Source organism: Panthera leo, chromosome D4 (assembly GCF_018350215.1).
Source record: "Panthera leo isolate Ple1 chromosome D4, P.leo_Ple1_pat1.1, whole genome shotgun sequence".
Classification (NCBI taxonomy): domain Eukaryota; kingdom Metazoa; phylum Chordata; class Mammalia; order Carnivora; family Felidae; genus Panthera; species Panthera leo.
In genome coordinates, this window is record NC_056691.1 from 76,048,124 (window position 1) to 76,073,589 (window position 25,466).

General features: G+C 41.6%; 1 protein-coding gene and 1 pseudogene across 1 annotated transcript in view; one reads left to right on the top strand and one right to left on the bottom strand.

Moving 5' to 3' along the window:
• ASTN2 (astrotactin 2) overlaps positions 1-25,466 on the bottom strand; it is an 874,784-nt gene that overhangs the window by 134,007 nt on the left and 715,311 nt on the right. The window contains exons 18-19 of the mRNA XM_042912372.1: positions 19,485-19,618; positions 17,864-18,012 (exon numbers count right to left, since the gene is read on the bottom strand). Coding sequence (XP_042768306.1) covers positions 17,864-18,012; positions 19,485-19,618 — 283 coding nt within the window. The remainder of the gene's footprint in view (positions 1-17,863; positions 18,013-19,484; positions 19,619-25,466) is intronic.
• LOC122204744 lies at positions 22,067-22,615 on the top strand (annotated as a pseudogene).

Consider the following 25,466-nt stretch of genomic DNA (forward strand, 5'->3'; position numbering starts at 1 on the left):
CAGGGGTGGAGGCAGGGGAACTGGGTAGAGGTTTGTCTGTGATCTCTACAGTTCCTTCCAGATTTCCTGTGATTCTAAAAGGTACTTTAGAATCATGGAGTGAGTATTACCAGGGAACTCTTATGTGTTGGAAAGCTGGCTTACATCACTGATGTCAGCTGTACCTGAGGCCTTTAAATGGGTCAACTGTCTGCAAAGATGAGCTGGAGAGAAACCTAGTAATTATGGATTAAAGAGAAATTACAACAGGGCCCATAATTGTTCTTTTATAAGCCCATATTCATTGTTAGTTAATAACCAAATTCCCTCTTTCCAGAGCACTCCACCCTTACCTTTCCCCACCTGGCTAGGTGAGGCCAGCTCAGGGCAGGGCAACTGAGTTCTCCCTGGGGAGTTTGGGGTCCAATGAACACAACTCCTTGATCTCATCTTACATGACTTCAGGAAGGTACCCCAAATCTTTCCCTTGAGAGGCATGATAAGATGACTTAGGAAAAGGAAAGTCAATGGGAGGAAGTTTATGAATACTGGGGATGGAACTGGTGGGCAAATCCAAGCCTGAATACTTCTAAGGACACATGGTAGAAGAATTAATGCTGGTTCTCTAATCTCTAATATTTGCTCTTCCAGATTCAGGGAACTCTCTCTTAATATATCCATGATATACAGTAATAGGGCAAAGTATTGCTCTGTGAACAAACTGAAGCATTTAGCTTTTCTCTCTACCTGAACCTTCTGAAAATGACAAAGTCTGGGAGTGTTCTTTCTTCCATGGCAATCATACCTATTTGCATAAGTTCAATAAGAACCTGCTCTCCTTATAATAGGACACCACTGGAAATACTGGTGATCTTACCAAGGCTTTGACTGGAACATCATATTTGAGAGACATGTATAGTCTCAGATATGACCATACAGCTTTAAAGAACTAAGGTTGACTTTATGAAGCATGAAGCCAATAAAGCCCCTTGGAAATGTTGGTCTAATATCTTGCTTAGAGAGTACCCAGAGTCTTCCTTACCAAGTAAGTAAAAATGTCACTTCCTGGCAGGTGCAGAAACCACAGGATACTTTGGGGACCTCATGAAGAGAAATTAGCCCAAATCAACAGGTATCTCAGGCATGTCTTACGGCAAGTACTTGGCATGGCTTCTGGCCTAGAGAGGCTACTAAAAGTTCAATCTCGATTCCTTATAAAAAGTTCTAGCAAAGCAAATTTTAAAAGATCTATATTGGGGCACCTGGGTGGTTCAGTCGGTTAAGCATCCGACTTTGGCTCAGGTCATGATCTCACAGTTTGGGAGTTCGAGCCCCACATCGGGCTCTGTGCTAACAGCTCAGAGCCTGGAGCCTGCTTTGTCTCCCTTTCTCTCTGCCCCTCCCCTGCTCATGCTCTGTCTCTGTCTCAAAAATAAATAGAACATTAAAAAAAATTTTTTTTTAAAGATCTATATTGATCAAGAACTACTTTTGTTAAGCTAAGTAAATAATTAGGCCAAGTTTGTTAAAATTGGACTTTTCAAAAAGAATTAGTCTTGATTTGGCGATCACTGGAAATGAGGGTAATTATAGAGAAAAATTATGTTCAATAATAACACATCTTTGCAGATGTTAAATTCTAGTTCTGTCTTTAAATGTTGGCTAAGCTGGGCAACTTGAGGTAAACTTCAGAGAAATAGCTCATGTATAGACAATCTTCTTGGTTGTTATTCCATGGGGATAACAGGACCCCATAGGCAGATGACTATTTAAACAACTGGAAAATGGGTTGGATTCCCCCAACAAGTGTATATAAAAAGGCTTTTCTCACCTATCGATAGATACAGGCTATGGAGCTTTATTAAATTATTCACTTGAGGCTGGGTTAATTCCTACATCTCTAAATGAATATGCAAACTATACCCTCCCTAAATCTGATCTGACAGTTGCTAGCAACCCACCCCATATAAACCCAGGAGACCTGGTTTATTTAAAGGATTGGAAGTCTAATACATCAGGAAATTTAACTCCTAAATGGAAGGACCTCTACCGGGTCATATTATGTACTCTCACTGCAGTAAAATTAGAAGGACATTCCTCATGGATTCATGTTTCAAGAATTAACCGGGGTGCCTGGGTGGCTCATTTGGTTAAGCTTCTGACTTTGGCTCAGATCATGATCTTGCAGTTCATAGGTTTGAGCCCCGTGTCGGGCTCTGTGCTGACAGCTCAGAGCCTGGAGCCTGCTTCAGGTTCTGTGTCTCCCTCTCTCTCTGCCCCTCCCCTGTCCCCATTCTCTCTCTCTTTCTCTCTCTCTCTCTCTCTCTCTCTCTCTCTCTCTTATAGATAAACATTAAAAAATTTAAAAAAAAGAAATAAAAAATTAAACCTGTATCTTCCTCACAGGATTCTAGTATGCCTGCTGACATGCCTTCTTACTCCTGTGAACCTGTGGAAGACCTCAAATTTCTCTTCAGGAGACAACAAAAGAGTTGAGGAAGATTCTAACTATCAAAGGTCTTTTATTTAGGTTTCTCTTTCTCATAATATTAACCTTATTTTGTTGTCTTATTTCCCGTGTCTCCCTGACTGGTGCCAAGACTCCTTCACTACCATGACTTCCAGCTGATAGATGATCTTTTCTACTCAAGGAGGTTCATACATGTTTTCTACCTGGGATTGGCTGCCTTGGCCTTTGGTAACTCCTATATATACATACCTCAACTGACCAATGTTGGTCCATAGGTAGGGACATCTCTACACCCCTATTCACCAAGAAGAAGTTATAGAAGAGAAGACCTTCCACCCTCAGCAACCTTTAAGATTTAAGGGTCAAAACTGTTCAGGGGGGAATGATGTGGGAAACTCTGGAGGAAATGTAGACGAGATTAAATTTCCTTTTAACCTGCTGCCCATTGACAAATACTTGAGGCAGGTGGAGTACAACATTTCTCCAGGAACTCCCCAGTATCTTAATGTTAATGCTTTGCTAGAGGGGAAAACAACCTTAGTTGGACAATGACAATGGCTAGGCCTCCAGAATCTGATGAGTTTTCTTTAGCATAGGAAAATCCTTTTGGAAAATCCCACTGACTTTACCTCCCCAACTCCCAAGTATATAATCAGTCTCGCCTCACAATCTCTGGGCAGCTCTTTCTGCCTGGGTCCTTTCCCCATGCTTTAATAAAATTACCTTTTCACACCTGGCGGGGGGCGGGGGAGAATCCATGCATGGCTGGGAGCAGAGAGATCCACATCTACTCACCAGGAGACTAAAAGAAAGTTCCTTGACTTCTGGAATTCAGTTTCCTCATCTGAATTGAATCTATAAAGATCTTGTAAGTATATTTTAGGATTCTAGAAGCATGTGACCTAGTGGGGCTACTCCTAGTTGATCATCTATCAGCTGAAGTATGGTGGTGAAGCAGTCTTGGTACCAGGCAGGGAGACACCGGAAAAGACAACAAAGTAAAGTTAATATTATGAGAAAGAGACAAAAGCCACAGTTCAGGCTTTTGTGAAAATGAGAATAACAATAATAACTTCATCAAAGAATTATGGTGAACAGAGTTTAGCACAGCACCTCTACTTCTTCCATTCAGTGTACTCCTTTAATGGTTACCCATTAGGTTTCTGCTGTGAACCTATGCTAGGACAGGACAGACAAATACAGTGATGAACTAGACAGAGATCCTCACAGAGCTAGAAGTCTTGTGGGGTGATGGGGTTTTGGGGTAATGCTGGGGTTTGGAGCCGACGGCCAGGAAAAAAATTCTTGAAGACGTCTTTGGTGCAAAAAGATGATTTTATTAAGGCACAGGGACAGGACCCATGGGCAGAAAGAGCCTCCTGGGATTGAGAAGAGTAACTGATTATACACCTTCAGGTTGGGAGGGAGTTAGGGACAGCATACTTCTCTAAGGAATTCTGGAAGCAAGGTTTCCAGGACCTTGAGGGGCTAGTTGTTGTTAAGAAAATGTCATTTATTACTGTTTAGTAAAACCTCAGTCATGAGACCCTTCAGATATGTATCAGGGGCCATATGCTTGGAGTATAATTGCCAACATATACTTGGGGATTAAAGATAAAAGAGGTTTGCAAAGAAATATTTATGTGTTTAAGGAGATGCACAGAATCCTGTGAGGAGGGGAAGGGGGGTCAGGATAATGTTAAGCCAAGATTCCCTTTTGCCCCTAGCAAAGTGTCAACATCGAGGCAGCTGGGCTTCTAGAGGAAGGTCACTCTGCCTATTTCAAAGACTTGTCAATGGGTTGTAGGTAGTAAGGGAACTTAATTTTTCATTTGCCTTGTTTCCCACATCACCAGGGCAAGTACATAAACCCCCCTAAATTTTGATGAGGGTGATATCAGGGTTCCAGGAAACAGAGTCTATAGGTTTCTGGAGATTAGACTGTGGATGAGATTGCCTTTTTCTTGCAGTTTACTAAGTTATCTGTAAACTGAAGGAGACTCCTGGCCTGCGTGACTGCGATCTCAATCAGTCAACCACTTACTTTCTTTCCTTTCCCCTGTTCTTGGGCAGCCAGGACTGTTGGAGGAATATCACACACATCCCACCTTGGTGGGGGGGGAGGGAGGGAGGGGAGGGTACTGTTAGCCTGTACTTTGCCCTCAGCTTGCCCCATGCTCCCTCATCAGGGGCACAGAGCAAACATTCAAAAATTGAAGCTATTTTTATAGGACATTTCTGCTATTATTATTAATAATCAGCTCAACGCCCCCCCCCCCCACCTTTGTTATGATACAGGCAAAGAGTAGCTAGAATATTCCAAGACATGATTAATTCAAAACTCTGAAGGGAAGATGCTCTGTGTCCCTGGCCTGGGTTAGGGAAGACACAATCAAATATCTAAGGGGTAAAGCAGATAATACAAATTCATGCAGTCGGTCAGACGTCAGACAAAATGGAAGACAGGGCACTTTCGCAAACTAGAGCTTACGCGCATTCTCTACAGTGGGGAGCTGCTACTTAGCAATCCTGCCATGTGGGATTACGCCCCAGCTTGCCAGAACCTACTCTTTTTTCAACAGAAGCCAGGAATCCAAGTTTTCATGGGAAAACATTCCAGATTTCAAATGATGGCAACTTATCCAAATATTAAAAAACGCTATGTAGCCAATTGCTACTTCTAGTTTAAGGCCAAGTATTTCAGATAAGGAAGAGTATTGTGTATATTTTCAAAGGGGATGCTAAAGAGAAAAGAAAAGGGATGAGTAATTATTTTATATCCTCCATGCACCAGGCATCTCACATACATCATACAGAATTCCATTTGCTGCTCACAACAGTGTTGAGAAGTACCGATGTTTAGTTCGGGTTTTGTTTTGTTTTGTTTTTTTTCTTTTTTCCTTAACATATTCACCTTTAGAGACTGTATTTTGGGGAACACTGGCATAGACAGATAAGACTCTGGCAGCACCAGTAAGACTGAATATAGGGGAAGACAAGAAGAGGTAGAGAAGCCTGATGAGGAAGTTATACTGGAAGTATCTAAAGTGGCCTCAGTGAGGAAGAAAGATTTGAGGTATAATGGAGAAGGAAGGTTTTTTTTATTATTTTTTTAATGTTTATTTATTTTTGAGAGAGAGAGAAAGAGAGAGAGAGAGAGCACAAGCGGGGGAAGGGGCAGAGAGAAAGGGAGACACAGAATCTGAAACAGGCTCCAGGCGCTGAGCTGTCAGCACAGACACAGGAATCAAACTCACAAACCATGAGATCATGACCTGAGCCGAAGCCAGACGCTCAACCAACTGAGCCACCCAGGCGCCCCAGAAGTAAGACTTTTTTTAAGTCAACAAATAATGCCTTAGAGGGAAATCCTCCTTCCTACCCCCTCCCCAAGTCTGATGGGGGTACAGAGGTACTTATAGCTACACTCTTTTCCTCATCTTTTCCTTTCATCTTTAGGCAATCTTTTTGGATGCCTCTGCTCAGTCCCATGTCAACTGTCCCTCCAACTAAGATGGACCTTAATCCTATAAATTGGGTCACTCAGTCAACTCCTTGATGCCCACACAGAATCCTTAGGACAATGAAGTTCTGTAGAGAAACCATTCAGCCATTGTTCTTGATCCCCAGAGCCAGGGGCTTCTTGCCTCTGACTAGCATACACCGGCAGTCAGAAATGGAAAGAAATGTAGATTAAATAATCAGGATACCAAAATTCAATTTTTGACCCCACTCTTCTCAGAAGTTGGACTTTTGACTATCAACTTCACAAGCCTGATCTTCAATTCTCTCACCTTTAAATGGAGATAATAATTCCCTACTTGGAAGGATGAATTTGTGGATAAAATGAAATACTAGATTCAAAGATGCTTCAACTCATCTTCCATTGACTAGCAGCCAAGGCAATAAAACATGCATTCTTTAACATGCCTTAAACAGCTCGCCATAACTTCATCCCTTCTATGGTCTCTTCTCTTTTAAATCTACCAATCAAAATTTAATCTCCAGCCACATTACCCTTTTATTCCTTAAGGCCACTGCACATGCTTTTCCCTCTCTCTATCTGGGATACTCTTCCTTATTCATCTTCCCCTCAACCTTCACATGGTCTCACTATTTCTTGCTCACACTTCACGGCCTTTATTAGGTGCCTACCATATGCCTGACATTTTACTAGACACTGGGGATGAAGTGATAAAAAAGAGGAACATAATTCTACCTAGGAGGAGTTAATATTCTAGTGAGAAAGGCAAATGTTAAGCCCATCTCCCCCAACCCCCAATCAAAATCCATTCATTATAATTGTAATAAGTGCTACCAAGGGAGTATTAAATGCTAAAAGTTCACATAATCAATGAAAGGGCCAAATATAATCTAAGGATTTAGAGAAGTGACATTTAACTGAGACCTGAGTGTATAGACCCCAGTGGGAAAGAAAATTGGAGATATCAAGAATAGATAGAAGACTGGAGAAGAAGGCAAGAACAATTATTCATAACCTTATAGGCCATGTCAAAATTTTTTTTTTATTCAGTTAGAAGAGTTATGGGAAGCTCTTAAAAGGTTTAAGTCAGGAAAGTAATATTATAAATCAGATATCTATTCATCAACTATTAATTGAGCGTCCATGATATGCCAGGCACTGTGCTAGGTCCAGATATGATCAAGAGCTGTATTTTGAAGGGTAGCTCTGCCTTTAGAACTGAGAACTGAAAGGGACAAAACGTGGCTAATATGAAAACTAATTAGAAGGTAGCTGCAAGAGATAATTGTGGCTTACACTAGGCAATATGAAAAAAAGAGAATAACAAGAGATAGTGTTATGTGTCGATTATACCTTCAATAATACTTCTTTTTCTCTGGCAGAGAAAGAGACGATGGAGATCGAAGCTAAAGAACTTGGTTATAAATTGAATATGAGGATAAATAAGAGAAAAGAGTTATACCTTGGGGGGTTTTCTTCAAGGAACTCAATTTATAGTGGTACCATTTACAGAGAATAAACTAACACTTGGGCAGGGGCGTATGCGTGTGGAGATGGTAACAAGTTCAGTTTGGGATGTGTTGAGTTTGGATTGTTTGTGAGACACCACACTGCACGTGCCTTTTTTTATTCAGCTAGATATGGGTAGAGAGCTCAGAAGCATGAGATGGAAATACAAACATAAGAGCAGCGAATGTGTTGATTTCAACTATCGGAGTGCACGTGGGAGCCCAGAGACAGTTTAAATTAAGAGTAGATAGAAAGGGTGGCTGGGTGGCTTAAGCATGTGACTTAGGCTCCGGTCATGATCTCATGGTTTGTGAGTTTGAGCCCCACATCAGGCTCTTCGCTGCTGTCAGTATGGAGCCCATTTCGGACCCTCTGTCCTCCCCCACCTCAAAAAATAAACTTAAAAAGAAAAGAAGAGAAGATAGAAGACCAAGACCTAAGGACTCTAAGATTTAAAGAGCAAACTGGAGGACCCGGAAAGGGAGGCTGAGTTGGAGTCAGACAGGCTAGTGGAAACCCAGGACAGTATGGTCAAAGAAAGCAAGAAAAGCAAAGGTTTCAGAAGACAATGGTCAACCCCATAGAACAAATGAAGATATCAAGTAAATTATGATCAAAAATTAAAAAAAAAAAATCATTGGATTTAGTACCGCATGGAAGTCACAGACATGTGCAGAGAAAATGATTCATGTCAGCAACATGGTGGTTGCAGGAGACAGAGTCAAGCAAAGTGAGGTGAGGAAGGAGTGGAAAGTGAAGAAATGGGGTCAACCACTGTAGATTCTACTTTCAAAAGTGTGTTTATTAAGACGAGACAAACTGATAGTAGAAAATGGAGTGTTTTGTTTCTTTAAGAAGAAAAACCTACAAGAATATTTAAATTATGGTAAAAATAATCTACTGAAGGAGAGACTGAAGATACAAAATACAGGGATGTAATTAATATGTAAAGTTTCCTAAGAATTTAGGAGGACATGAGGGCAGTGTGAATAAGGGGACTAACTCTAGGTGCGCCTGGGTGGCTCATTGGTTAAACGTCCAACTTCGGCTCAGGTCATGATCTCGTGGTTCATGAGTTCGAGCCCTGCGTCAGGCTCTGTGCTGACAGCTCGGAGCCTAGAGCCTGCTTTGGATTCTGTGTCTCTGTCTCTCTCTCTGCCCCTCCCCCGCTCATTCTCTCTCTGTCTCTGTCTCTCTCTCTCTCAAATAAATAAACATTAAAACAATTAAAAGGACTAACTCTAGAGAGGAAGGGCACCTCCTACATCGTATCATCAGGGAAGTGGAAAAATAGGCAGAAAGGGGCACAGAGACTTAAAATTGTCAAAGACGGAGGTTGAACTACTCCCTATGTTATCTTCTCTGTGAATGAGGGACAAGCCCATCTGCTGAGAGAGGCGGGGAAGGATAGGGTGTCATCAATTGAAAGATGATGGAGAAGAAAGTAAATGACAGGAGAAGTCTAGTAGGATTGCCTGGTGGTGAAGCATCCAGATGACACTGGTGACTGATGATATACTGGTGCCAAATACTCTCAACTGTGTGCTTTTCTCCAGCAGTGTGACTGTATGTACAAGCAGCAGGGAAGAAGTGAGACTTGAAGAGCAGTCTTTTCAGCCGGAGGGTGAGCTCCACTTGGGAGGGCTCATAGTCTTGAATAAGAGGGGTTAATCAGTATGATTAATTACTAAAACCAGAATCTTGAACAGCTCCCTCACTTCCTCTAGGTAGCCTTTACTGACACCATGCGCCTGAGTTAGAAGCCTCTATTCTGTGCTCTTAACAGTATCTGAATTATCTCCACACCTATCATGCTAGAGGGTAATTTCTTGCTATGTTCTCTCTCTCTCCCAGTCAAGTACAAGATCCATATGGGCAAGAATCATGCCTGTTTTATTACTCTCCCATGCCCAGCATGTTCTGCAATATATGGACCACAGTAAGAGCTCCATATACATTAATGAGATGAGTGAATGTGCTTTATGAACTGTAAAAAAAAGAAGAAGAAGAAGAAGAAGAAAGAAAAAGAAAAGAAAAAACTCTGATACAGAAAGTGGGCTGGGTAGAAAGCAGGCTGGGTGGCATGCAGGAATGGAGAGAATTAAGACCCTCCAAGTACCTTTTCCCTTTGGAAGTACTTCACTTTTGGAAACCTCTCATCCGAAGAGCAGCTGTAGTGACAGAAATGTTTTCTGAGGATCTAATATCAGTTCCAGATGTTTTCAGTCATGTTGGTTTGTACCTCACCCTGTAAAACATATTTTCTTCATCCCCCCTCCTCTCCTCCACTCTAGCTGAGGGAATGAGGCCCAGTCTCCAATGACATCACCTCCCTCAAGCTGGTCCAGAGCAGGCAGATGGCAGGAGGATAGGGACCCTCTAGCTTCTCAAAGAGTGTGGCTGAGCCATGGCCTACGCTGCTTGAGAAGCTCTGAGTAATCTCCACAGTATTTTTTCAACAGTTCTATCACAGATGTTGCTATAACCATCCTCTCAGCTCCTAGGGAAATTGGGGCCATGTTGTCCCTTGCCTTCAGTTACTCCCCCACACAAATTGACCTCTATAACTGCTTGCCTTCACCCGAGAAGGTCTTCAGTCTAAGGTCTAAGATGGGATGGTGTGTGTGGGGGAGGGGGGTTGTCTTTCGGTTGTAGATTAGATTTAATAGAAACTTAATGGAAATTGGGAGAAAGAAGATATCAAATGGGGGTGGGGTGGTGGAGGCATCTTCTCATCATTCTAGACATCATCCGTGACCCAGATCTAGAGGAATTTATATGAGCAGTTTATACCTAAGCCAGTTCAGGGAGACAAACACAAGAAAAGATGGTGCGAGACACAGACAGAAGAGGACATGAAGTGAAAAAGACAAAGGAAGAGACAGAAAGATATCAAGAGGAAACACACACAGAGGGAGAAAAAGAAAGAGAAAGAGGGAGGGAGAGAGTCAGGAAAGGACAGAGAAAGGAGGAAACACACACAAAAGCTGAGAGTTGGCAGAAGGGGAGCCTGGTACTGATCGGCTGGGGAGCAGCCCAGCAGGCTCCCAGATGCCAGGACAGCAAAGGGCACTGACCAGCTCCAGATGTTGCTGCTTGGGGAATGGTGTAAAGGCCCTGCTGCCTCTGTGGGGGCCCAGGCCTGAATCAAACAAGTTGAAGTTGGAAAGCCCATGGCAAGAGAGAGAAGTTTCTGATTTTTAGAAGGTTAAAAAATCCAGCAGATTACCTAGGCAAGTTCAGGGGGGTGTGGTGGGAGATTATGACACTGAGTGAGACCCTTCCCCTTCTTGTCTTCATTCTTCTGACCCTTATAATGAGGGAGCTGGACTCATGCTTTAGGTCCTTCTACTCTGAACTTCTGGGGTTCACAGAAGCTGACATATATGAAAATAGACAAAGTAGTAATGATTCTGAAGGTCTACATTCCCTATAAGGTCACAGCCCTCCAGCTGCCATCAGGTGGCTCAATACTTCATCATGCCCAGACAAACAGATACCTTCTATGCCCTAATTTCCATCTGCCTCAGCACGGCACAGCCTACTAGAGGTAATATGGACTGGTGGAAAGATGACTGGAATTGGCAGGGAAAGCAGGGAAAGAAACCAGAGTCCCTCCCATTTTATCTCCAGCTCGACTACTAGCTCATCCTACGTGCCACTTCCAGTCAAGCCCCTACCCTTTCCTCACCTATTCCTCCATAAGTCAATCAAGGAATTTGACTTTATTAAATATGCTTGTGCCTCAGCCCCCACTTCATATTCCTACCCTCCTGCCCAAAAGGCTGAAACCCGTGCCAATTTCTCTGGTGAGGCCACGCGAGAGAACCAGACGTCTGTTTTTAATATCGATGACAGGTTAGTGTGTGGGGAATTTAGCCACCCCCCAAAACAAGCCCCGTTTCTGCTCAAAACAACTGGAACAGGAGGCTACTTATGTTTGGCTTTCCCAATAGAGTCCCAGAACCGACAGAGCAATGGCTTCTCTGAAAGAAACAAAGAGAGCGCCAAACCCAGGGGCGAGGGGCAGGGGAAGGAGACAGGGAAGGAGAGTGAGCATTTCAACAGCTAGTTCAAAAAGATATGGAACAGATGGCAGTAATAAAGTGTGGTGTGTTTGTGTGTGTAAAAGAGAGACAGAGAGAGGGCAAGAGAGAAAGAGTCCGTACGCATGTATATCAGTGCACACACATTCGTGAGCTTGCAAAGAAATAATTCCAGCACTGGACTCAGCTGTTGGTGAAAATCCAGAGATCAAAGGAGAAAACCCGCATTTCCTTATTCTGGCCTCCCCTGGCCAAGTGTGTGAGTAATCCTAATTCTCCATCCAAAACAAGTCTTACACCTTACTTTGTTGTTTTCTTCTGAACATTTAATTTTCCTTTCATTGTTTTTAATTCATGGAAATGAGAAGCAACTAAAATTTACTAGTACCTACTCTGTCCCAAGAACTTTACTACCTTCGATCTTGAAGGTAGCATGTTCAGTGATTGTTATTTTTCCCATTCCATAGATAAGGAAACTGAGACCTAGAAAAGATTATGACTGGCCCTAGATTTCTCAGTGCAAAGTGGTGGAAACTGAAAGCAGAAGCCAAGTTTTCCAAAGTCCATACTCCTTCATTAGGCTTCTATCCTCTAAGATAAAACTCAATCAGATGAGCTGGGATATTTAAATTTGAGCCAGGTGAAGTTTCAAGATGGTTGAGACATGGTAAAGATGACATAGAGGCAAAAAAAAAAAAAAAAAAAGTTTTTGCTTCAGATAGCCCCCAATCATCCATAGCATCAGTTGACCATGATACATTTTAGAAGGCTTATTATATACTCACCTAGTCTCTAGGGCTACATAAGACTAAATATCTATATCTATACACATATACATACATATATTGATATCTACCCATAAACAACTCAATTCATTAACATTGAAAATCTATGTGGGTCAGGCACTATGGGAGGATTCCAAACTATACAGAAATAAGTCATTATCTTCTTCTTTGTAGACAGCTACCCACTAAAAAATTCAAGAGCTGAACAATGGGGATAATGAAAGTCAAGTCACACAGGAAAGGATCAGAAGAACCTATAAAGATGGAAGTAGCTATGTCATTACCTTCAAACTTCTGAGTGACAGCAGGAAGAAGAAGGGGTGATATCTGTGTGGGGTGACCTCAGACCATTAACTAAAAACAAGTAAGCTTCATGTATATAAAAGAAAGAAAGAAAGAAAGAAAGAAAGAAAGAAAGAAAGAAAGAAAGAAAGAAAAAGAAAATAAATTCTTGGATCAGAGCATTGGTTCCTAGACAATCAGAAGGAAGAATCTTGGATTTCCATTTCTGGACCAGATGGACAAACAGCCACTAGATTAATTTCCCCAGCTGCCTGAAACATAAAGAAATTAAAAAAGGAAAAGAAAGAGTATAAAACAAATGTTCAAACTGGAACTCAGCAACAAAGGTCAGAGATCTTGAAAGATTGAAATTGAAAACAAATTATGTGAGCCCTTAAAATTTTCCAGATTACTGCCTTTAGAGAGTTTCCAGATCACTGTGCAGTGACAGGGAGGCCTGCAAGATTCCCTGCACTGAGAAGACCCAGTTCTCAGTCTGAAGAGATCAAAAATGACTACAGGGATAAAAGAATGGAGAGAGGAGAGCTACACAAAGAGAAAATTGAAGAGATCTGTGGAGGGTCCCATTTCAACACTCACCACAGTACTGACTAATGAATGTAGGTGAGGAAACTACTACCTCAAGAGGATTAGATGGAACGCTGCCAAGTGTTCATATAGGGGCCAAAAATAGTGGCTGTTCCTACCAGCCATACTGGAAAATCTCATAATTCATAGGCCATTGTGTGGAGCACATAGAAGAATCTTGCCTCAGTAGTAAGGAATAATTAGCCCTAGACTAAACACTGCTCCAGTTCCACCTAACAAATCTTAAAAGTGAGACTCAAAAGAATAGAACTATTTCCAAGTAACTTAACTGTGTCCCAGAACAGAGTTAAAAAATATAGGAATACAAAAATATCCAGCACCAACAAGGCAAAAATAAAAATGTCTGGCATCCAGTCAAAAATTACCTGGCATGTAAAGAAGCAGGAAAATGCAACCCATAATGGGGAAAGAAACCAATCCATTTAAACTGACTCAGACATTAGAATTAGCATATAAAGACATTAAAACAATTATAACTCTATTCCATATGTCAAAAATGTTAAAGTGTGTGATATATTAACAAGACCCAAACTGAACTTTTAAAGATGAAAATTATAATGTCTGAGACGAAAAATTTACCAGATAGGGTCAAAAATAGGTTAGACTTTGCAGAAGGTATTGAAGATCCATCCAAAATTAAACAAAGAATTAAAAAAAAATAAAAATAGAATCACTTCACATGGCGAAAAACACATAAAATTAGAGTCACTGAAGGAGAATAAAGATGCTCAGGAAGAAAAAAATATATATAAAAAAAAATAATGGTCCCCAAATCTCCAAACATGATAGAACTATAAACCCACATATCCAAGAAGCTCAATGAACCTCAAGCACAATAAAATAATAAAATTGCTCAAAACTTGGACTAAAGAGAAGATCTTAGAAGCATCCACAGGACAAAAATGGTATGTATATACAGGGGGTCAAAGGTAGGAATAAAAGCAGATTTCTCAATGCAAACAATGTAAGCAAGACAGAGAAGCAACAGTTTTAAATTACTAAAAGAAAAACATGTCAATCTAGAATTCTATATCCAGCAATAACAACTTACAAAAGCAGAAGCAGAAAGAATCTATCACTAACAGATCTGAAAGGTAAGAAATAGAAAAAGACATCCTTTAGGAAGGACAATGAAATTAGATGAAAATATGTATGTGAAGGAATGATGAGCAGCAAAAATGGTAACTACATGGGTAAATATATAAAATTATTTTTTTCTTAAAAAAATAAAATTACTTTTCTTATTATTTAAATGTCTTTAAATATAATTATTCCTCGGCGGCTGGAACATCTATTTTTCTACAAAACTGGAAAAATGAACCTGGTTCTAAAAGAATGTATGACAAAATAAAACATGTGAAGCAGTGTTGATTCTTCAAAAAAATAAAAATATTCTTTAGGGAAAAATAATGACAAGTTATAGAATATAACATGCATATATATATGCAAAATGTATGTCAATACAATAAAAGCTAGGAGAGGAGAAATAAAAGTATACTATTATAAGGTTCCTATACTATATATATAGTGGCATAATAGCTTTGAAGGTATATCATGATATGCTGACTATGCATATATAAACACTAAAGTAACCACTAAAATAAAAAAAGATATATAGTTAATAAGTGAACAAAGGAGATAAAAAGGAATCATAAAAACACCCAATCCAAAAAAAGGAAAAAAAGAGAAGAAATATGGGACAACAGAAAATAAGTAGCAAGATGACAAACCTAAACCTGACCAAAAAAAGAAAATCACATTAAATATGAATGGTCTAAATACCCCAATTTAAAGGTAACAGTGTCAAATTGGATTTAAAAAATATATACAAAAGACCTAAATATATGTTGCCTACAAGAAATATATTTTATTTTATTTTATTTTTGATAACTAAATGGAATTTATTTTTTTTACATTTGATCAAAGATTTTATTTATTTTTTAATATAATTTATTGTCAAATTGGTTTCCATACAACACCCAGCGTTCATCCCAACAAGTGCTCTCTTCCCTGCCCATCACCCATTTTCCCCTCCCCCCCCCACCCCCACAATCTACCCTTAGTTTGTTCTCAGTCCTTAAGAGTTTTAAAGTGGATGCTGAAAATAATGACAGAACAGATTCTGGTCCATAAAGCCAGTCTCAATAAATTTAAAATGATTAAAGTCATAAAAATTATGTTCTTTGATATATAGTGACATCAATAACAAAAAGATGTCTGTAAAATCCCCAATATTTGGAACATAAGTAACATTAAATAAGTAGCCATAAAGAATCCATAAGTCAAAGAAGAAAACAAAAGGGAAATTAGAATATATTTTGAACTGAATGAAAATGAAAACTCAATTTATCAAAAATTGGTAAGCCACTAAAGCAGTAGTTAGGGGGAATGCTTATAAGAAAAATCTCAAAACAATAACCTCAGCTACTACCTTAAAAATCCAGGAAAAAGAGGAGTGAACTAAATCCAGTTAGCCAAAGAAATAATAAAGATCCCAACAGAACACAATGAAACAGGTAACAATAGTGAAAACAGATGAAACCAAAGTTGACTGGCTTGAGAAAGTAAATAAATTACATAACCTTTGAGCCAGATTGATCAGAAAGAGAGAGAGAGAGAGAAAGGCAAACTGCCAAAATCAAGAATGAGAGAGAGATCACTATAATTTCTAAATTTCCATGGGTATTAAAAGACTAATTATAGAATGTTATGAACAACTTTTTGCCAGTAAATTTTATAACCTACATGAAATGGCCAAATTCCTTGAAATACACAAGCTATAATCTGAATAGCCTTGTATCTATCAGACAATTAAATTGGTAGTTAAACCTTCCTACAGGGAAAGCTCCAAGCCCAGATTATTTCACTGGTGAATTCTATCAAATAATTAAGGAAGAAATACTGCTAATTCTATCCAAACTCTTTTAAAAAATGGAAAAGGAAGGAAATATTTTGCGAGGGCAAATTTACGTTGAGAGGCCAGAATTAATCCTGATAATAAAAACAGACAAAAGCATTACAAGAAAACTACAGACCAGAATCTCTCAGGAACATAGATGCAAAAAATTCGCAACAAAATTTTAACACATCAAATCCAACAATATGTAGAAAGAAAAAAAAAAAGATAATGCATCATGACCATGTGGGATTTACTTACTCTGGAAGTGTAAGGTTTTTTTTTTATCATTTGGAAATCCATCAATGTAATTTATCATATTTTTAAATGTAATCTATCATATTCACAAAGAAACAAACTATATGATCATTTCAATAGGCAGAAAATTCAACATCCATTTCTAATTCAAACAAAACAAAAATCTCTCAGCAAATGAGTATTCAGTCTTCCATCATGAAGTCTGATGTTACATAAAGAATGAGCACGGTGCTGGAGTGAGATTTGGTTATAAAGCCTGACTCTACTAGGTACTGGTTGTAGGACTTTGGCAAAATCTCACACCTCTCTAGGTGGATCCATTTACTTGATCTGTAAGCAAGGCTGCTAATCATTTGGAGAGTGAAGTTAGAAAAATGACGGCACTTGTTCCTCTGACCCCCGCCCTCCCCAAATCAATTTCAACAGGTAGCCATGCAGAAAAATACGTCAGCAAGAACTAAAGTTTCTAGGTAAGGGATTATAGCACTTGGGTGAGGCACAAAAACAGGAAAAGCGATAGTAAGCAGGTTAAGAAAGATAAGATTCACTATCGTAACCTCCCCCAAGATGGGACAGACCAATTCAGAGAGAGAAATCCTCCCTGTGGAAGGAGAGAGAAGTGTGCGCGTGGCTTCACCAAGAACCCTGTACCTGCTATTGAGGCCCCAGAAGCTTTCACAGCACCAGGCTCTCACGAACTCAAGCTTCCAACCCATCCTGGTGCCTACCAGTTCCTACAGCTCCAGGGGTCCCTGTGGGCCAGGCTTCACTTGGTTCCAGTGATGACTGGGCATAACCCAAGCATACAATACACGCTCACAGAAAATTGGTTAGTTTGCCATGTATCTAAACCATATTCTCAATGATGCTTCATGGTTAATTAAATCGACAGTGCCTTCAGATACAGTCAGCGTATGCCTGACTACCACAGACCCAGACTCCTGGCCTGCCTTGAAGCCAAACCCGCCCCCACACAGCCAATCTCCAGGACGGCACAGCTTCCTGGCTCTATCAGACATTCAGAATTCAAGGAGAGCAACTCAGAGTCACAACCAAATGTAGCACTCTGAAGAGTCCCTTTTCTCATCTCCTCCCGAATGCGTGAGTCATTTCCAAATCCCTCTTCCCCACCACTGAAGACCGCTATCTCACTAGAGATGGTATGTCTCACTAGAAAAGGCAATTCCTTGAGTTTCTTTATCTCCGTCCCAGAGATTATACACTTACAGACTCTGTTATTCAAACATGTGACCTGTAGGCCTTTCCAAGCAGGAAAGGTTAAGTCCTTTTCTAAATTAACACTTTGATATATGACTTTAACGATCCATCTCAGAGAATCAGAAATTCTTTCCAACTACAACTTAATATCTTTCCCCACTGAAAAATCATATAAAAAGGCATACAGGTGTGGGCACCAGGTGACAATCACAAAACAATGAAATCTCAAATGCCTTCCCACATCAGATGACAGTAAGTCTCCAAATCCATTTCTCTCCTCTGTCACACCACCCCAACAAAATGCGAAGTCATGGGCTTCCTACTTACCTGTATAGAGGTCTGTATCCGTGTATTCATCCACCTTCTTGTGCTGCAGAATATAGTCAGAGACCTTGGTCCCAATAGCTGGTTGAACATCCACCCACTCCAAGGAGACCACTGTGCTGGAGGGCTCTACTGTTGGGGACAGACGAAGCCTAGAAAGGGTGACGGGGACGGTTAGTCATTTCCCAGTCAGCATTGTCTGGGCTCCAAAAGCTTGTGCACAGGATTCACCCTAGGCTCAAATCCTGTTTCAACCCACCAACAAGCCTTTGTATGGACTCTGGCAATTCATTATACCTCTTTCAGTCTCCATTTCCTTATCCATAAAACAGGGTTATGAATAGCTACATTTCAGGATCAGTGTGGGATCCAGTAAATTAATCCAAGCATATGATATATGCTCACAGAAAATTGATTTTTCCATGTATCTAAACCATATTATCAATGATGCTTCATTGTTAATTAAATTCACAGTGCCTTCAGATACAGTAGCCTCAACCTTCCTGCCATTCTCTCCAATCCCCCAACAGATCAGTCAGATCTATAACATCTTTAAATCAACACTCCCTCAGAGAGGGCAGGAGTCCCAGAGAATCCTTTTATAAGTTACGACACAGCACAACGATTGAAGGTCAGAACTGGAAAAGTCCTTAGAGGCTGGGAAGTTCAATCACCTCATTTCACAGGTAGGGAAGCAAGGAAAAGAAAAACTATTTGTGAAAACTCACACAGCATGTTGGGCACAGAACTGTGATGGTAATTTCCTTGTGCCCAGCCCAGATTCCTTCTCTATTTCCATTACACTACCTCTTCAAGAACTATCTTATGGTGTAATCTACCCAACACACACAAAGGGATGTTATGGACCTCTGGTTCCCCCATATTGGCTCTTGCTCCTCTCTCCTATGCTCCTCACAGCACTGTCTTAATCACACTACATCAGTTGAGATGATCTCTTACTTCCCTGAATGCTGAATTTCCCACATTGGGGCTTTCACATGTGTTCCTCCTTTTGCTTGAACCACGATGGTGCCATTTGTTGCCTGGAAAACTACTCTGATTCAGGTCTTTTCAGAGAGGCTTCCCTCCCTCCCCTCCAACTAATGCACCAACCACATTATTCTCTCCTAGCACCTCTTTGTCTTTCTTTCATATATTTATTACCTTTTTGAACTGTATCATACTCTCCTGTTTTTGCTTTGATATCTATCCCCTCACTAAAGGGTCAGCTCCCTAAGTGCACAGACTGTCTTGTTCACTGATGAATTCCCCAGTGCCTGACACACAGCAGGTGTTCAAAAATTATTTGTTGAATGAATGAATTAAATGACATTTCTTAGACAACATTCTACACCCTCCTTACCTCAGTAGCCCCAGTGACCAACACAGGAACTGATTAAGCAGCTGTCAGTGCCCAGTAAACGTCTCCTAAACAGATGAGCGCGGAGATAAATGGAGGGGATCATTTAAAAAATCTGGTTTCTATTTTCCCCAAATACTCTGCTTTCTCAAAGGAGGAGGCAGGTCACAGAGACTTCAGGGATCTGGTGATGCACTCGGGGACAGGACTGTGAGTCCATAAAAGGGGTGGCCAGAGGAAGAGGGACCATGCACACATACGTACACTGGCTGTGGGAGGGGGCTGCAGTTGGGGAGCCCACTGGCATCAAAGGCGCTGAGGTCACATCTGCACCAGTCATCGATCACATCCCCTTTTCCAGAGCACCAGTAGGAGCTCATCAGTGCGCTCTTGAAGGCCTGGAATAAAGAAGGGCAGAAGAGATGATGATGATCATGGTGGAGAGATTGAGAGTGAAGATCCCAGGGACCAGAGTTGACCCAAGCTTCAGAGCAACCCACCTAGGCACAGGACACCGTGTCTTTCCCAAAGACCTAACACTCTGCCACCAGGTTCTCCCATTCTGAGCCATTGTCTCCCCCAGGCAGCCAGAATGGTCACTGAGGCAGGACAGCGGTAACAGCAACTGCTGAGAACCTCCTCTGGGGCCCAGCACTCTACCTGAATTAAATTATGTAATCTTCTCCACCCCATGCAATCGATATCACAATTATTATTATCGTCATTTCCCACTCTACCCATTGGAGTACTGAGGTCCACAGAAATAACTTGTCTGAGGTTCACAGCCAGTAACGTGATGGAGCTGGGATCTCATGAAAACAGTCTGGGCCCAGGCCCTGCCCCTCCCCACCCCTTTTTAATTGAAGTATAATTAACAGTGTTATATTAGTTTCAAGTGTACCACATAAGGATTCCACAATTCTACACACTACTCAGTGCTTAGCACAGTAAGTAAAGTCACCAGACTTCTTGCAGATGTTTGGTCCATCTCACCTCCCCGTGTGGAAACCTTCAGAGGCTCCCCCCAAGGCCCTCAGGATAAAGCCTAAGCTCCTTACTCTAGCTCCTGATGGCTTCCACGGGCTCATCGTTCACCACTCCTGTGATGTTCCCTTACATGCTAATGTCCACCCTCATGCCACCTCTAACATTCTCACCACAGTAAATTCCTATGAAAAGCGTGCTCTAAGTTAGGAGACAACAAATTCCTTCTGTAAAGGGCCAGATAGCAAATAGTTTTGGCTTTGTGGCCAGGTAGTCTCTGCCACAATTAACTTAGCTTTGCCTTTGTAGCCCACAAGCGACAGAGATACTTTAAATGAATGGGCACGATTGTGTTCTGATAAAAACGTTATTGACAAAGACAGGAAGCAGGCTAAATTTGGTCTAGGTCCACAGTTTGCTGACCCTTCCTCTCAACGATGATAAACGTTCTATTGAATTGCAATGTGCCTCGTTGTCTTTTGATTTAAAAAGATTTCTTTTCTCCCTGCTAGAATATTCCCTACTCCCCTTCCTTGTACTCCAAGGAAGGAAATATCCCTTTATTCTGGGACTAATTCTTAAGTCTTGAATCATTCCCCTCTTCTGGACGCCATAACACGCTAGACCACACCTATTGTCACCTTCCCTTGCCTGTCTCATCCAACAGATTCTGATCACACCAAGGGAACGGGCCATGCCTTATTCACACAAGTATTCTCACAGGGCCCAGCACCGATATCCAGTCAATATTTACTGAATAAATAAATGGACACTGAAAAACATCATCAAGCTCATGTTCAGGTTCAGGTGTGCTTCACGCTGTAGTCACTCCATTTACACTAATGTTTCAAGGCACTGAGGATTCAGCTCTTTTTTAAACTTAGAGAGCATTGATCTCTTTTCTCTTTGCCAGGTAACGGACCCTATGTCCTTTCTTTTTCTTTTATGTTTGTTACTTTCTGTGTACTTTTTAAATTTTTATTTACTTTTTTGAGAGAGACAGAGTGTGAGAGGGGGAGGGGCAGAGAGTGAATGAGACACAGACTCGGAAACAGGCTCCAGGCTCCAAGCTGCCAGCACAGAGCCTCTTTGTACTTTTTATTTTTTTTTCAATATATGAAATTTATTGTCCAATTGGTTTCCATACAACACCCAGTGCTCATCCCAAAAGGTGCCCTCCTCAATACCCATCTCCCACCCCCCATCAATCCTCAGTTTGTTCTCAGTTTGTTTTTTTTTTAAATTTTTTTTTAACGTTCATTTATTTTTGAGACAGAGAGAGACAGAGCATGAACCGGGGAGGGGCAGAGAGAGAGAGAGGGAGACACAGAATCTGAAACAGGCTCCAGGCTCTGAGCTGTCAGCACAGAGCCCGACGTGGGGCTCGAACTCACGGACTGTGAGATCATGACCTGAACTGAAGTCGGACGCTCAACCGACCAAGCCACCTAGGCGCCCCTGTTCTCAGTTTTTAAGAAAGTGTCACACTGCCTATAACCAAGGACACCTGATTACCCAGGTGTCACTTTTTCCATCCTACGTTGTCAAAAGACTCAGGTGTAACATGTTTGTGTAAAGTAGGTCTGGGATCTGCCTCCTTAGCTACCCAACACACAGATACAAAAGGAGGTAAGTAGAAGGATGCTATTGTCACACCGTGCGTGGCTGTCCTGCAGATCTGCCTCTTATTTCAATAGTATCCGGCCAGAACAGACCCAGGGACACCCCTTCTTCCAGCCTCTGACCACCCTCCAACCTCTTCCAGTCACAACCTTCAGAACCATCTTCTCAGCCATCCTCTGTCTGTCTCCAGGACCAGGCAACACTGTATTCTGAGCTTAGCTCCTTATTGCCAAACAAACATGAGCTCCCAGATTCTTCAGAGTTATTCTGTCAAAGTGGAGGCTGCCATTGACCACCGTTAGCCCTAACCACTAGGGTTAGGGTCGATATGCATCTGTGGGCCTCCTACACCTACCTCTCTCTTGGCTTCTATTTCCACCTTGACAGTGTAGCTCGGGAGGGTATGCGCCATTTCTTCTGCAAGTCGGCTGAGCAGAACTGCAAAGGCAGTGAGTGCTTCTTGAAGATGCAAAACTAGCTTCTTGAAAGGCAAAACGTGCCCTCCTCCAAAGCATTCAAAAGCCTTTCCAAGATGAGTGGAGAAAAACTCTAGACACCATGGAGGTTCTGAAGGAGAAGCTGAACCAGGCCCTCTTGAAGCTGCCTGCCCTGTGTTCTGCCCAAGCAGGCCCCCATCTCTGTGACTTCCTGGAGAACCACTTCCCAGATGAGGAGGTGAAACTCATCAAGAAGATGGTGACCACCTGACGCACCTTATCATGCTCGCTGCTCCCCTAGCTGGGCTGGGCAAGTATTTCTTTGAAAGGCTGACCCTGAAGCACAACTAGAAGCAACTGGAGCCCAGCAGCCTTTGAGGACCCTCCCCTGACATCCCCCTGGTGTCGGAGATTCTGCCTGAGCCTCTCCCTGCAACCATTAGGCAGCCTTTTAACCACCCCAGATCCCTTTGCCAAGCCAAAGGCCAACAGGAAACAATAAAGCTTTTTAGAGGAAAAAACAAACGAAACAAGAATGCTATTGTGTTAGCCTCTACCACATTTCTCTAAGTGACTCGGATGAGGAGGCCCCAATACTCCTGCTGTGTGTTTTCACCCATATTGTCCACTAGGGAATAAACAAATGACTAATTTATCCTGAATTTAGAGTAATGATCTAAAGAAACAAAGAAGACCAGGGCACCTGGGACGCTCAGTAGGTTAAGCGTCCAACTTCGGCTCTGGTCACGATCTCATGGTTTGTGGGTTCAAGCCCCATGTCGGGCTCTGTGCTGACAGCTCAGACCCTGGAGCCTGCTTCGGATTCTGTGTCTCCCTCTCTCTCTCTGCCCCTTCCCTGCTCACACTCTGTCTCTCTCTCTCTCTCTCAAAAATAAATAAACATTAAAAAAAAATTTTAAATAAAGAAACAAAAAAGAATTATTGTGAAAGCTAATGTTCATGAAGCATGTAATACAGCATACACTTTAAGGGCATTAGGGTTGCCCTTAAAGGGTTCCCAGAGTCAGTAAACAAAAATACAGGATGCCCAGTTAAATTCAAATTTCAAGTGAACAACAATATTTTTTTAGTATATTTCTCTCAACATTTGCATATGCACCTAGCACTCTTCCTACTACAAATCAGAACCTGTTAGAAACAAATGTCTGCTGCTCTACCAGCACAGGGTGGGGGTGGGGGTGGGGGTCGGGGTCTCTTGAGGACAGAAAGCAATGGGATCACATGAGGTCATGCTGACTGACGGACCTTCTTCCTCCATTTGCAGGTTCCCCTTTACTACAATTAACGTGCAAAATGGCTCTGGGCATAAGATTCTGTAACATCGCCAGCCAGCACTAAGGGCTTACTTACTGCCATAATGGTGAAATCTGGGGCCATGGATGAAAGTGACCCAGATGGTAAGAGACTGCTTTGACTCTAACAATGAGAGGAGAGAGAACATCCTGTTTTGTTTGTGTATGTGTTTTTGTTTTTGTGTGAGTGTGTGTTTTGTAATCAAGAGTCGCTTGAGCTTGTGGAAAACAAAACAGGAAATCTCTCTGGACTTTGTGAGTTTCACCATCCAAGCTGCTCTTGGGAAGAAATCCTGCCTGCGAGTCTCCTCATCTACTGGCTCTTTCCCAAACCATGAGGAACAGAATGGGGACTGGTGCAATGGCCAGGCAAACCCTGGAGAGAGCACAAACATACCCTGATAAAAGGCCTACATCAAAGAGGGAGCCCTGGCTAGGCAGCAGAAACCAGCAAGGCATGAGGGCAGCATCACTCTTTCCTTGTCTCCAGCCCTTGCAACATCCCATCCCGAATCCAATTAGATCCCAGGGGAGGAGAATCATAGAACGTTCCAGCTTCAAGGGATTCTGTAAATCATCTAATCTAATCCATTTGACAGATCAGATACAGTGGCTCAGAAAGGCTAGCTGGCTGGTCCACGATGAGAGAGCAACTCTGTGATGAAATGATTCTATTCCTCCATTTAATCGTAAAATTACCCTTTGAGATAGAGGTCCTATCCCCATTCACAAAGGAGCATGGAAGAGAATCCTGGCATCCTGGACTTCCCCAGGTCACACAGCAACAATAAATGCCAAGATTTCATCCAAAACATCCTTCTCAGCTGCTCTGTTTGAATCACGTGCTTATGTTCTGTTTGCATGCCTGTGCATGGGTGTGTGTGTGTGTGTGTGTGTGTGTGTGTGTGTTTGTGTGTTCTCAGAGGAAAATGAAACCTTACACTGGAGAGGCATTGTTGACTCCTGGCTTTTGAGTCAGTGCAGGGACCGAAGAAACAAATCCTGTACTTAAACAAGGGTAAGGATTACATTTGCATGATCATTCATTTTCATAACAAAGAAATGCTTCCAACTTCTGGCTAATTAGCTAGCAAACCAAAAGGGGCAGGAGGAGTAAACAGCCACAAAAATGTTAAGCAATCAAAATAAACTAAGATTTATTTCTGACTCGATGGTTACTTTCCTATTTGAACTTGCCTCGTTCAAATTATTGAGTTATTCCTCTCTTTAAGCCTTAATTTCTCCATCTGTAAAATGAGGATGCAAAAGATATATTTTTGAAGGTTTAGTTAAGTTCAGTAAACATTCACTGAACTTCCTACTCCATACCATCTGCTGTCTGGATGCTAAGAAATGAGGTGAACACGACACAGTAGCTAACTTCAAAGGACTCATAGTGTAATGCTGAAGACACAAACAATCGCAATGAATATGGTTCAAATGCTATGAAGGAGTACACATAGAAGGCTGTAGGGATACCAAGGAAGGGACTCCTCCAGCCTTAAAATGTTGACAATGTCTTAGGAATCCTAACTTTAGTACTCTGTATTTGATTAAGATACTTGGGACCATCCATATAGAATGTCACTGAGCCTGTGAATTAAATTCCATACTCTATACTTACAATGACTGTATTTTTTACACTAAAAATCAGACTCAGAGGCTGACACCAAGTTTGTTGTTTCTGATTTTGAGATGATTCTGAGATGATTTTTCTGACCAAAAAGATGCCCTGAAGTCCTCACTCAAAGCTTAATGGATTTTGTTATCTCCATGGTGCTATTAAGATTGGTCTTGTGGCTGTCCAATCATTTTCTCTAGGCAACTGTCATAGCCTCTGGACTGACCTTCGAGCTCCAAGGTCACCTTTTCAGCACCTCCTCTCCCAG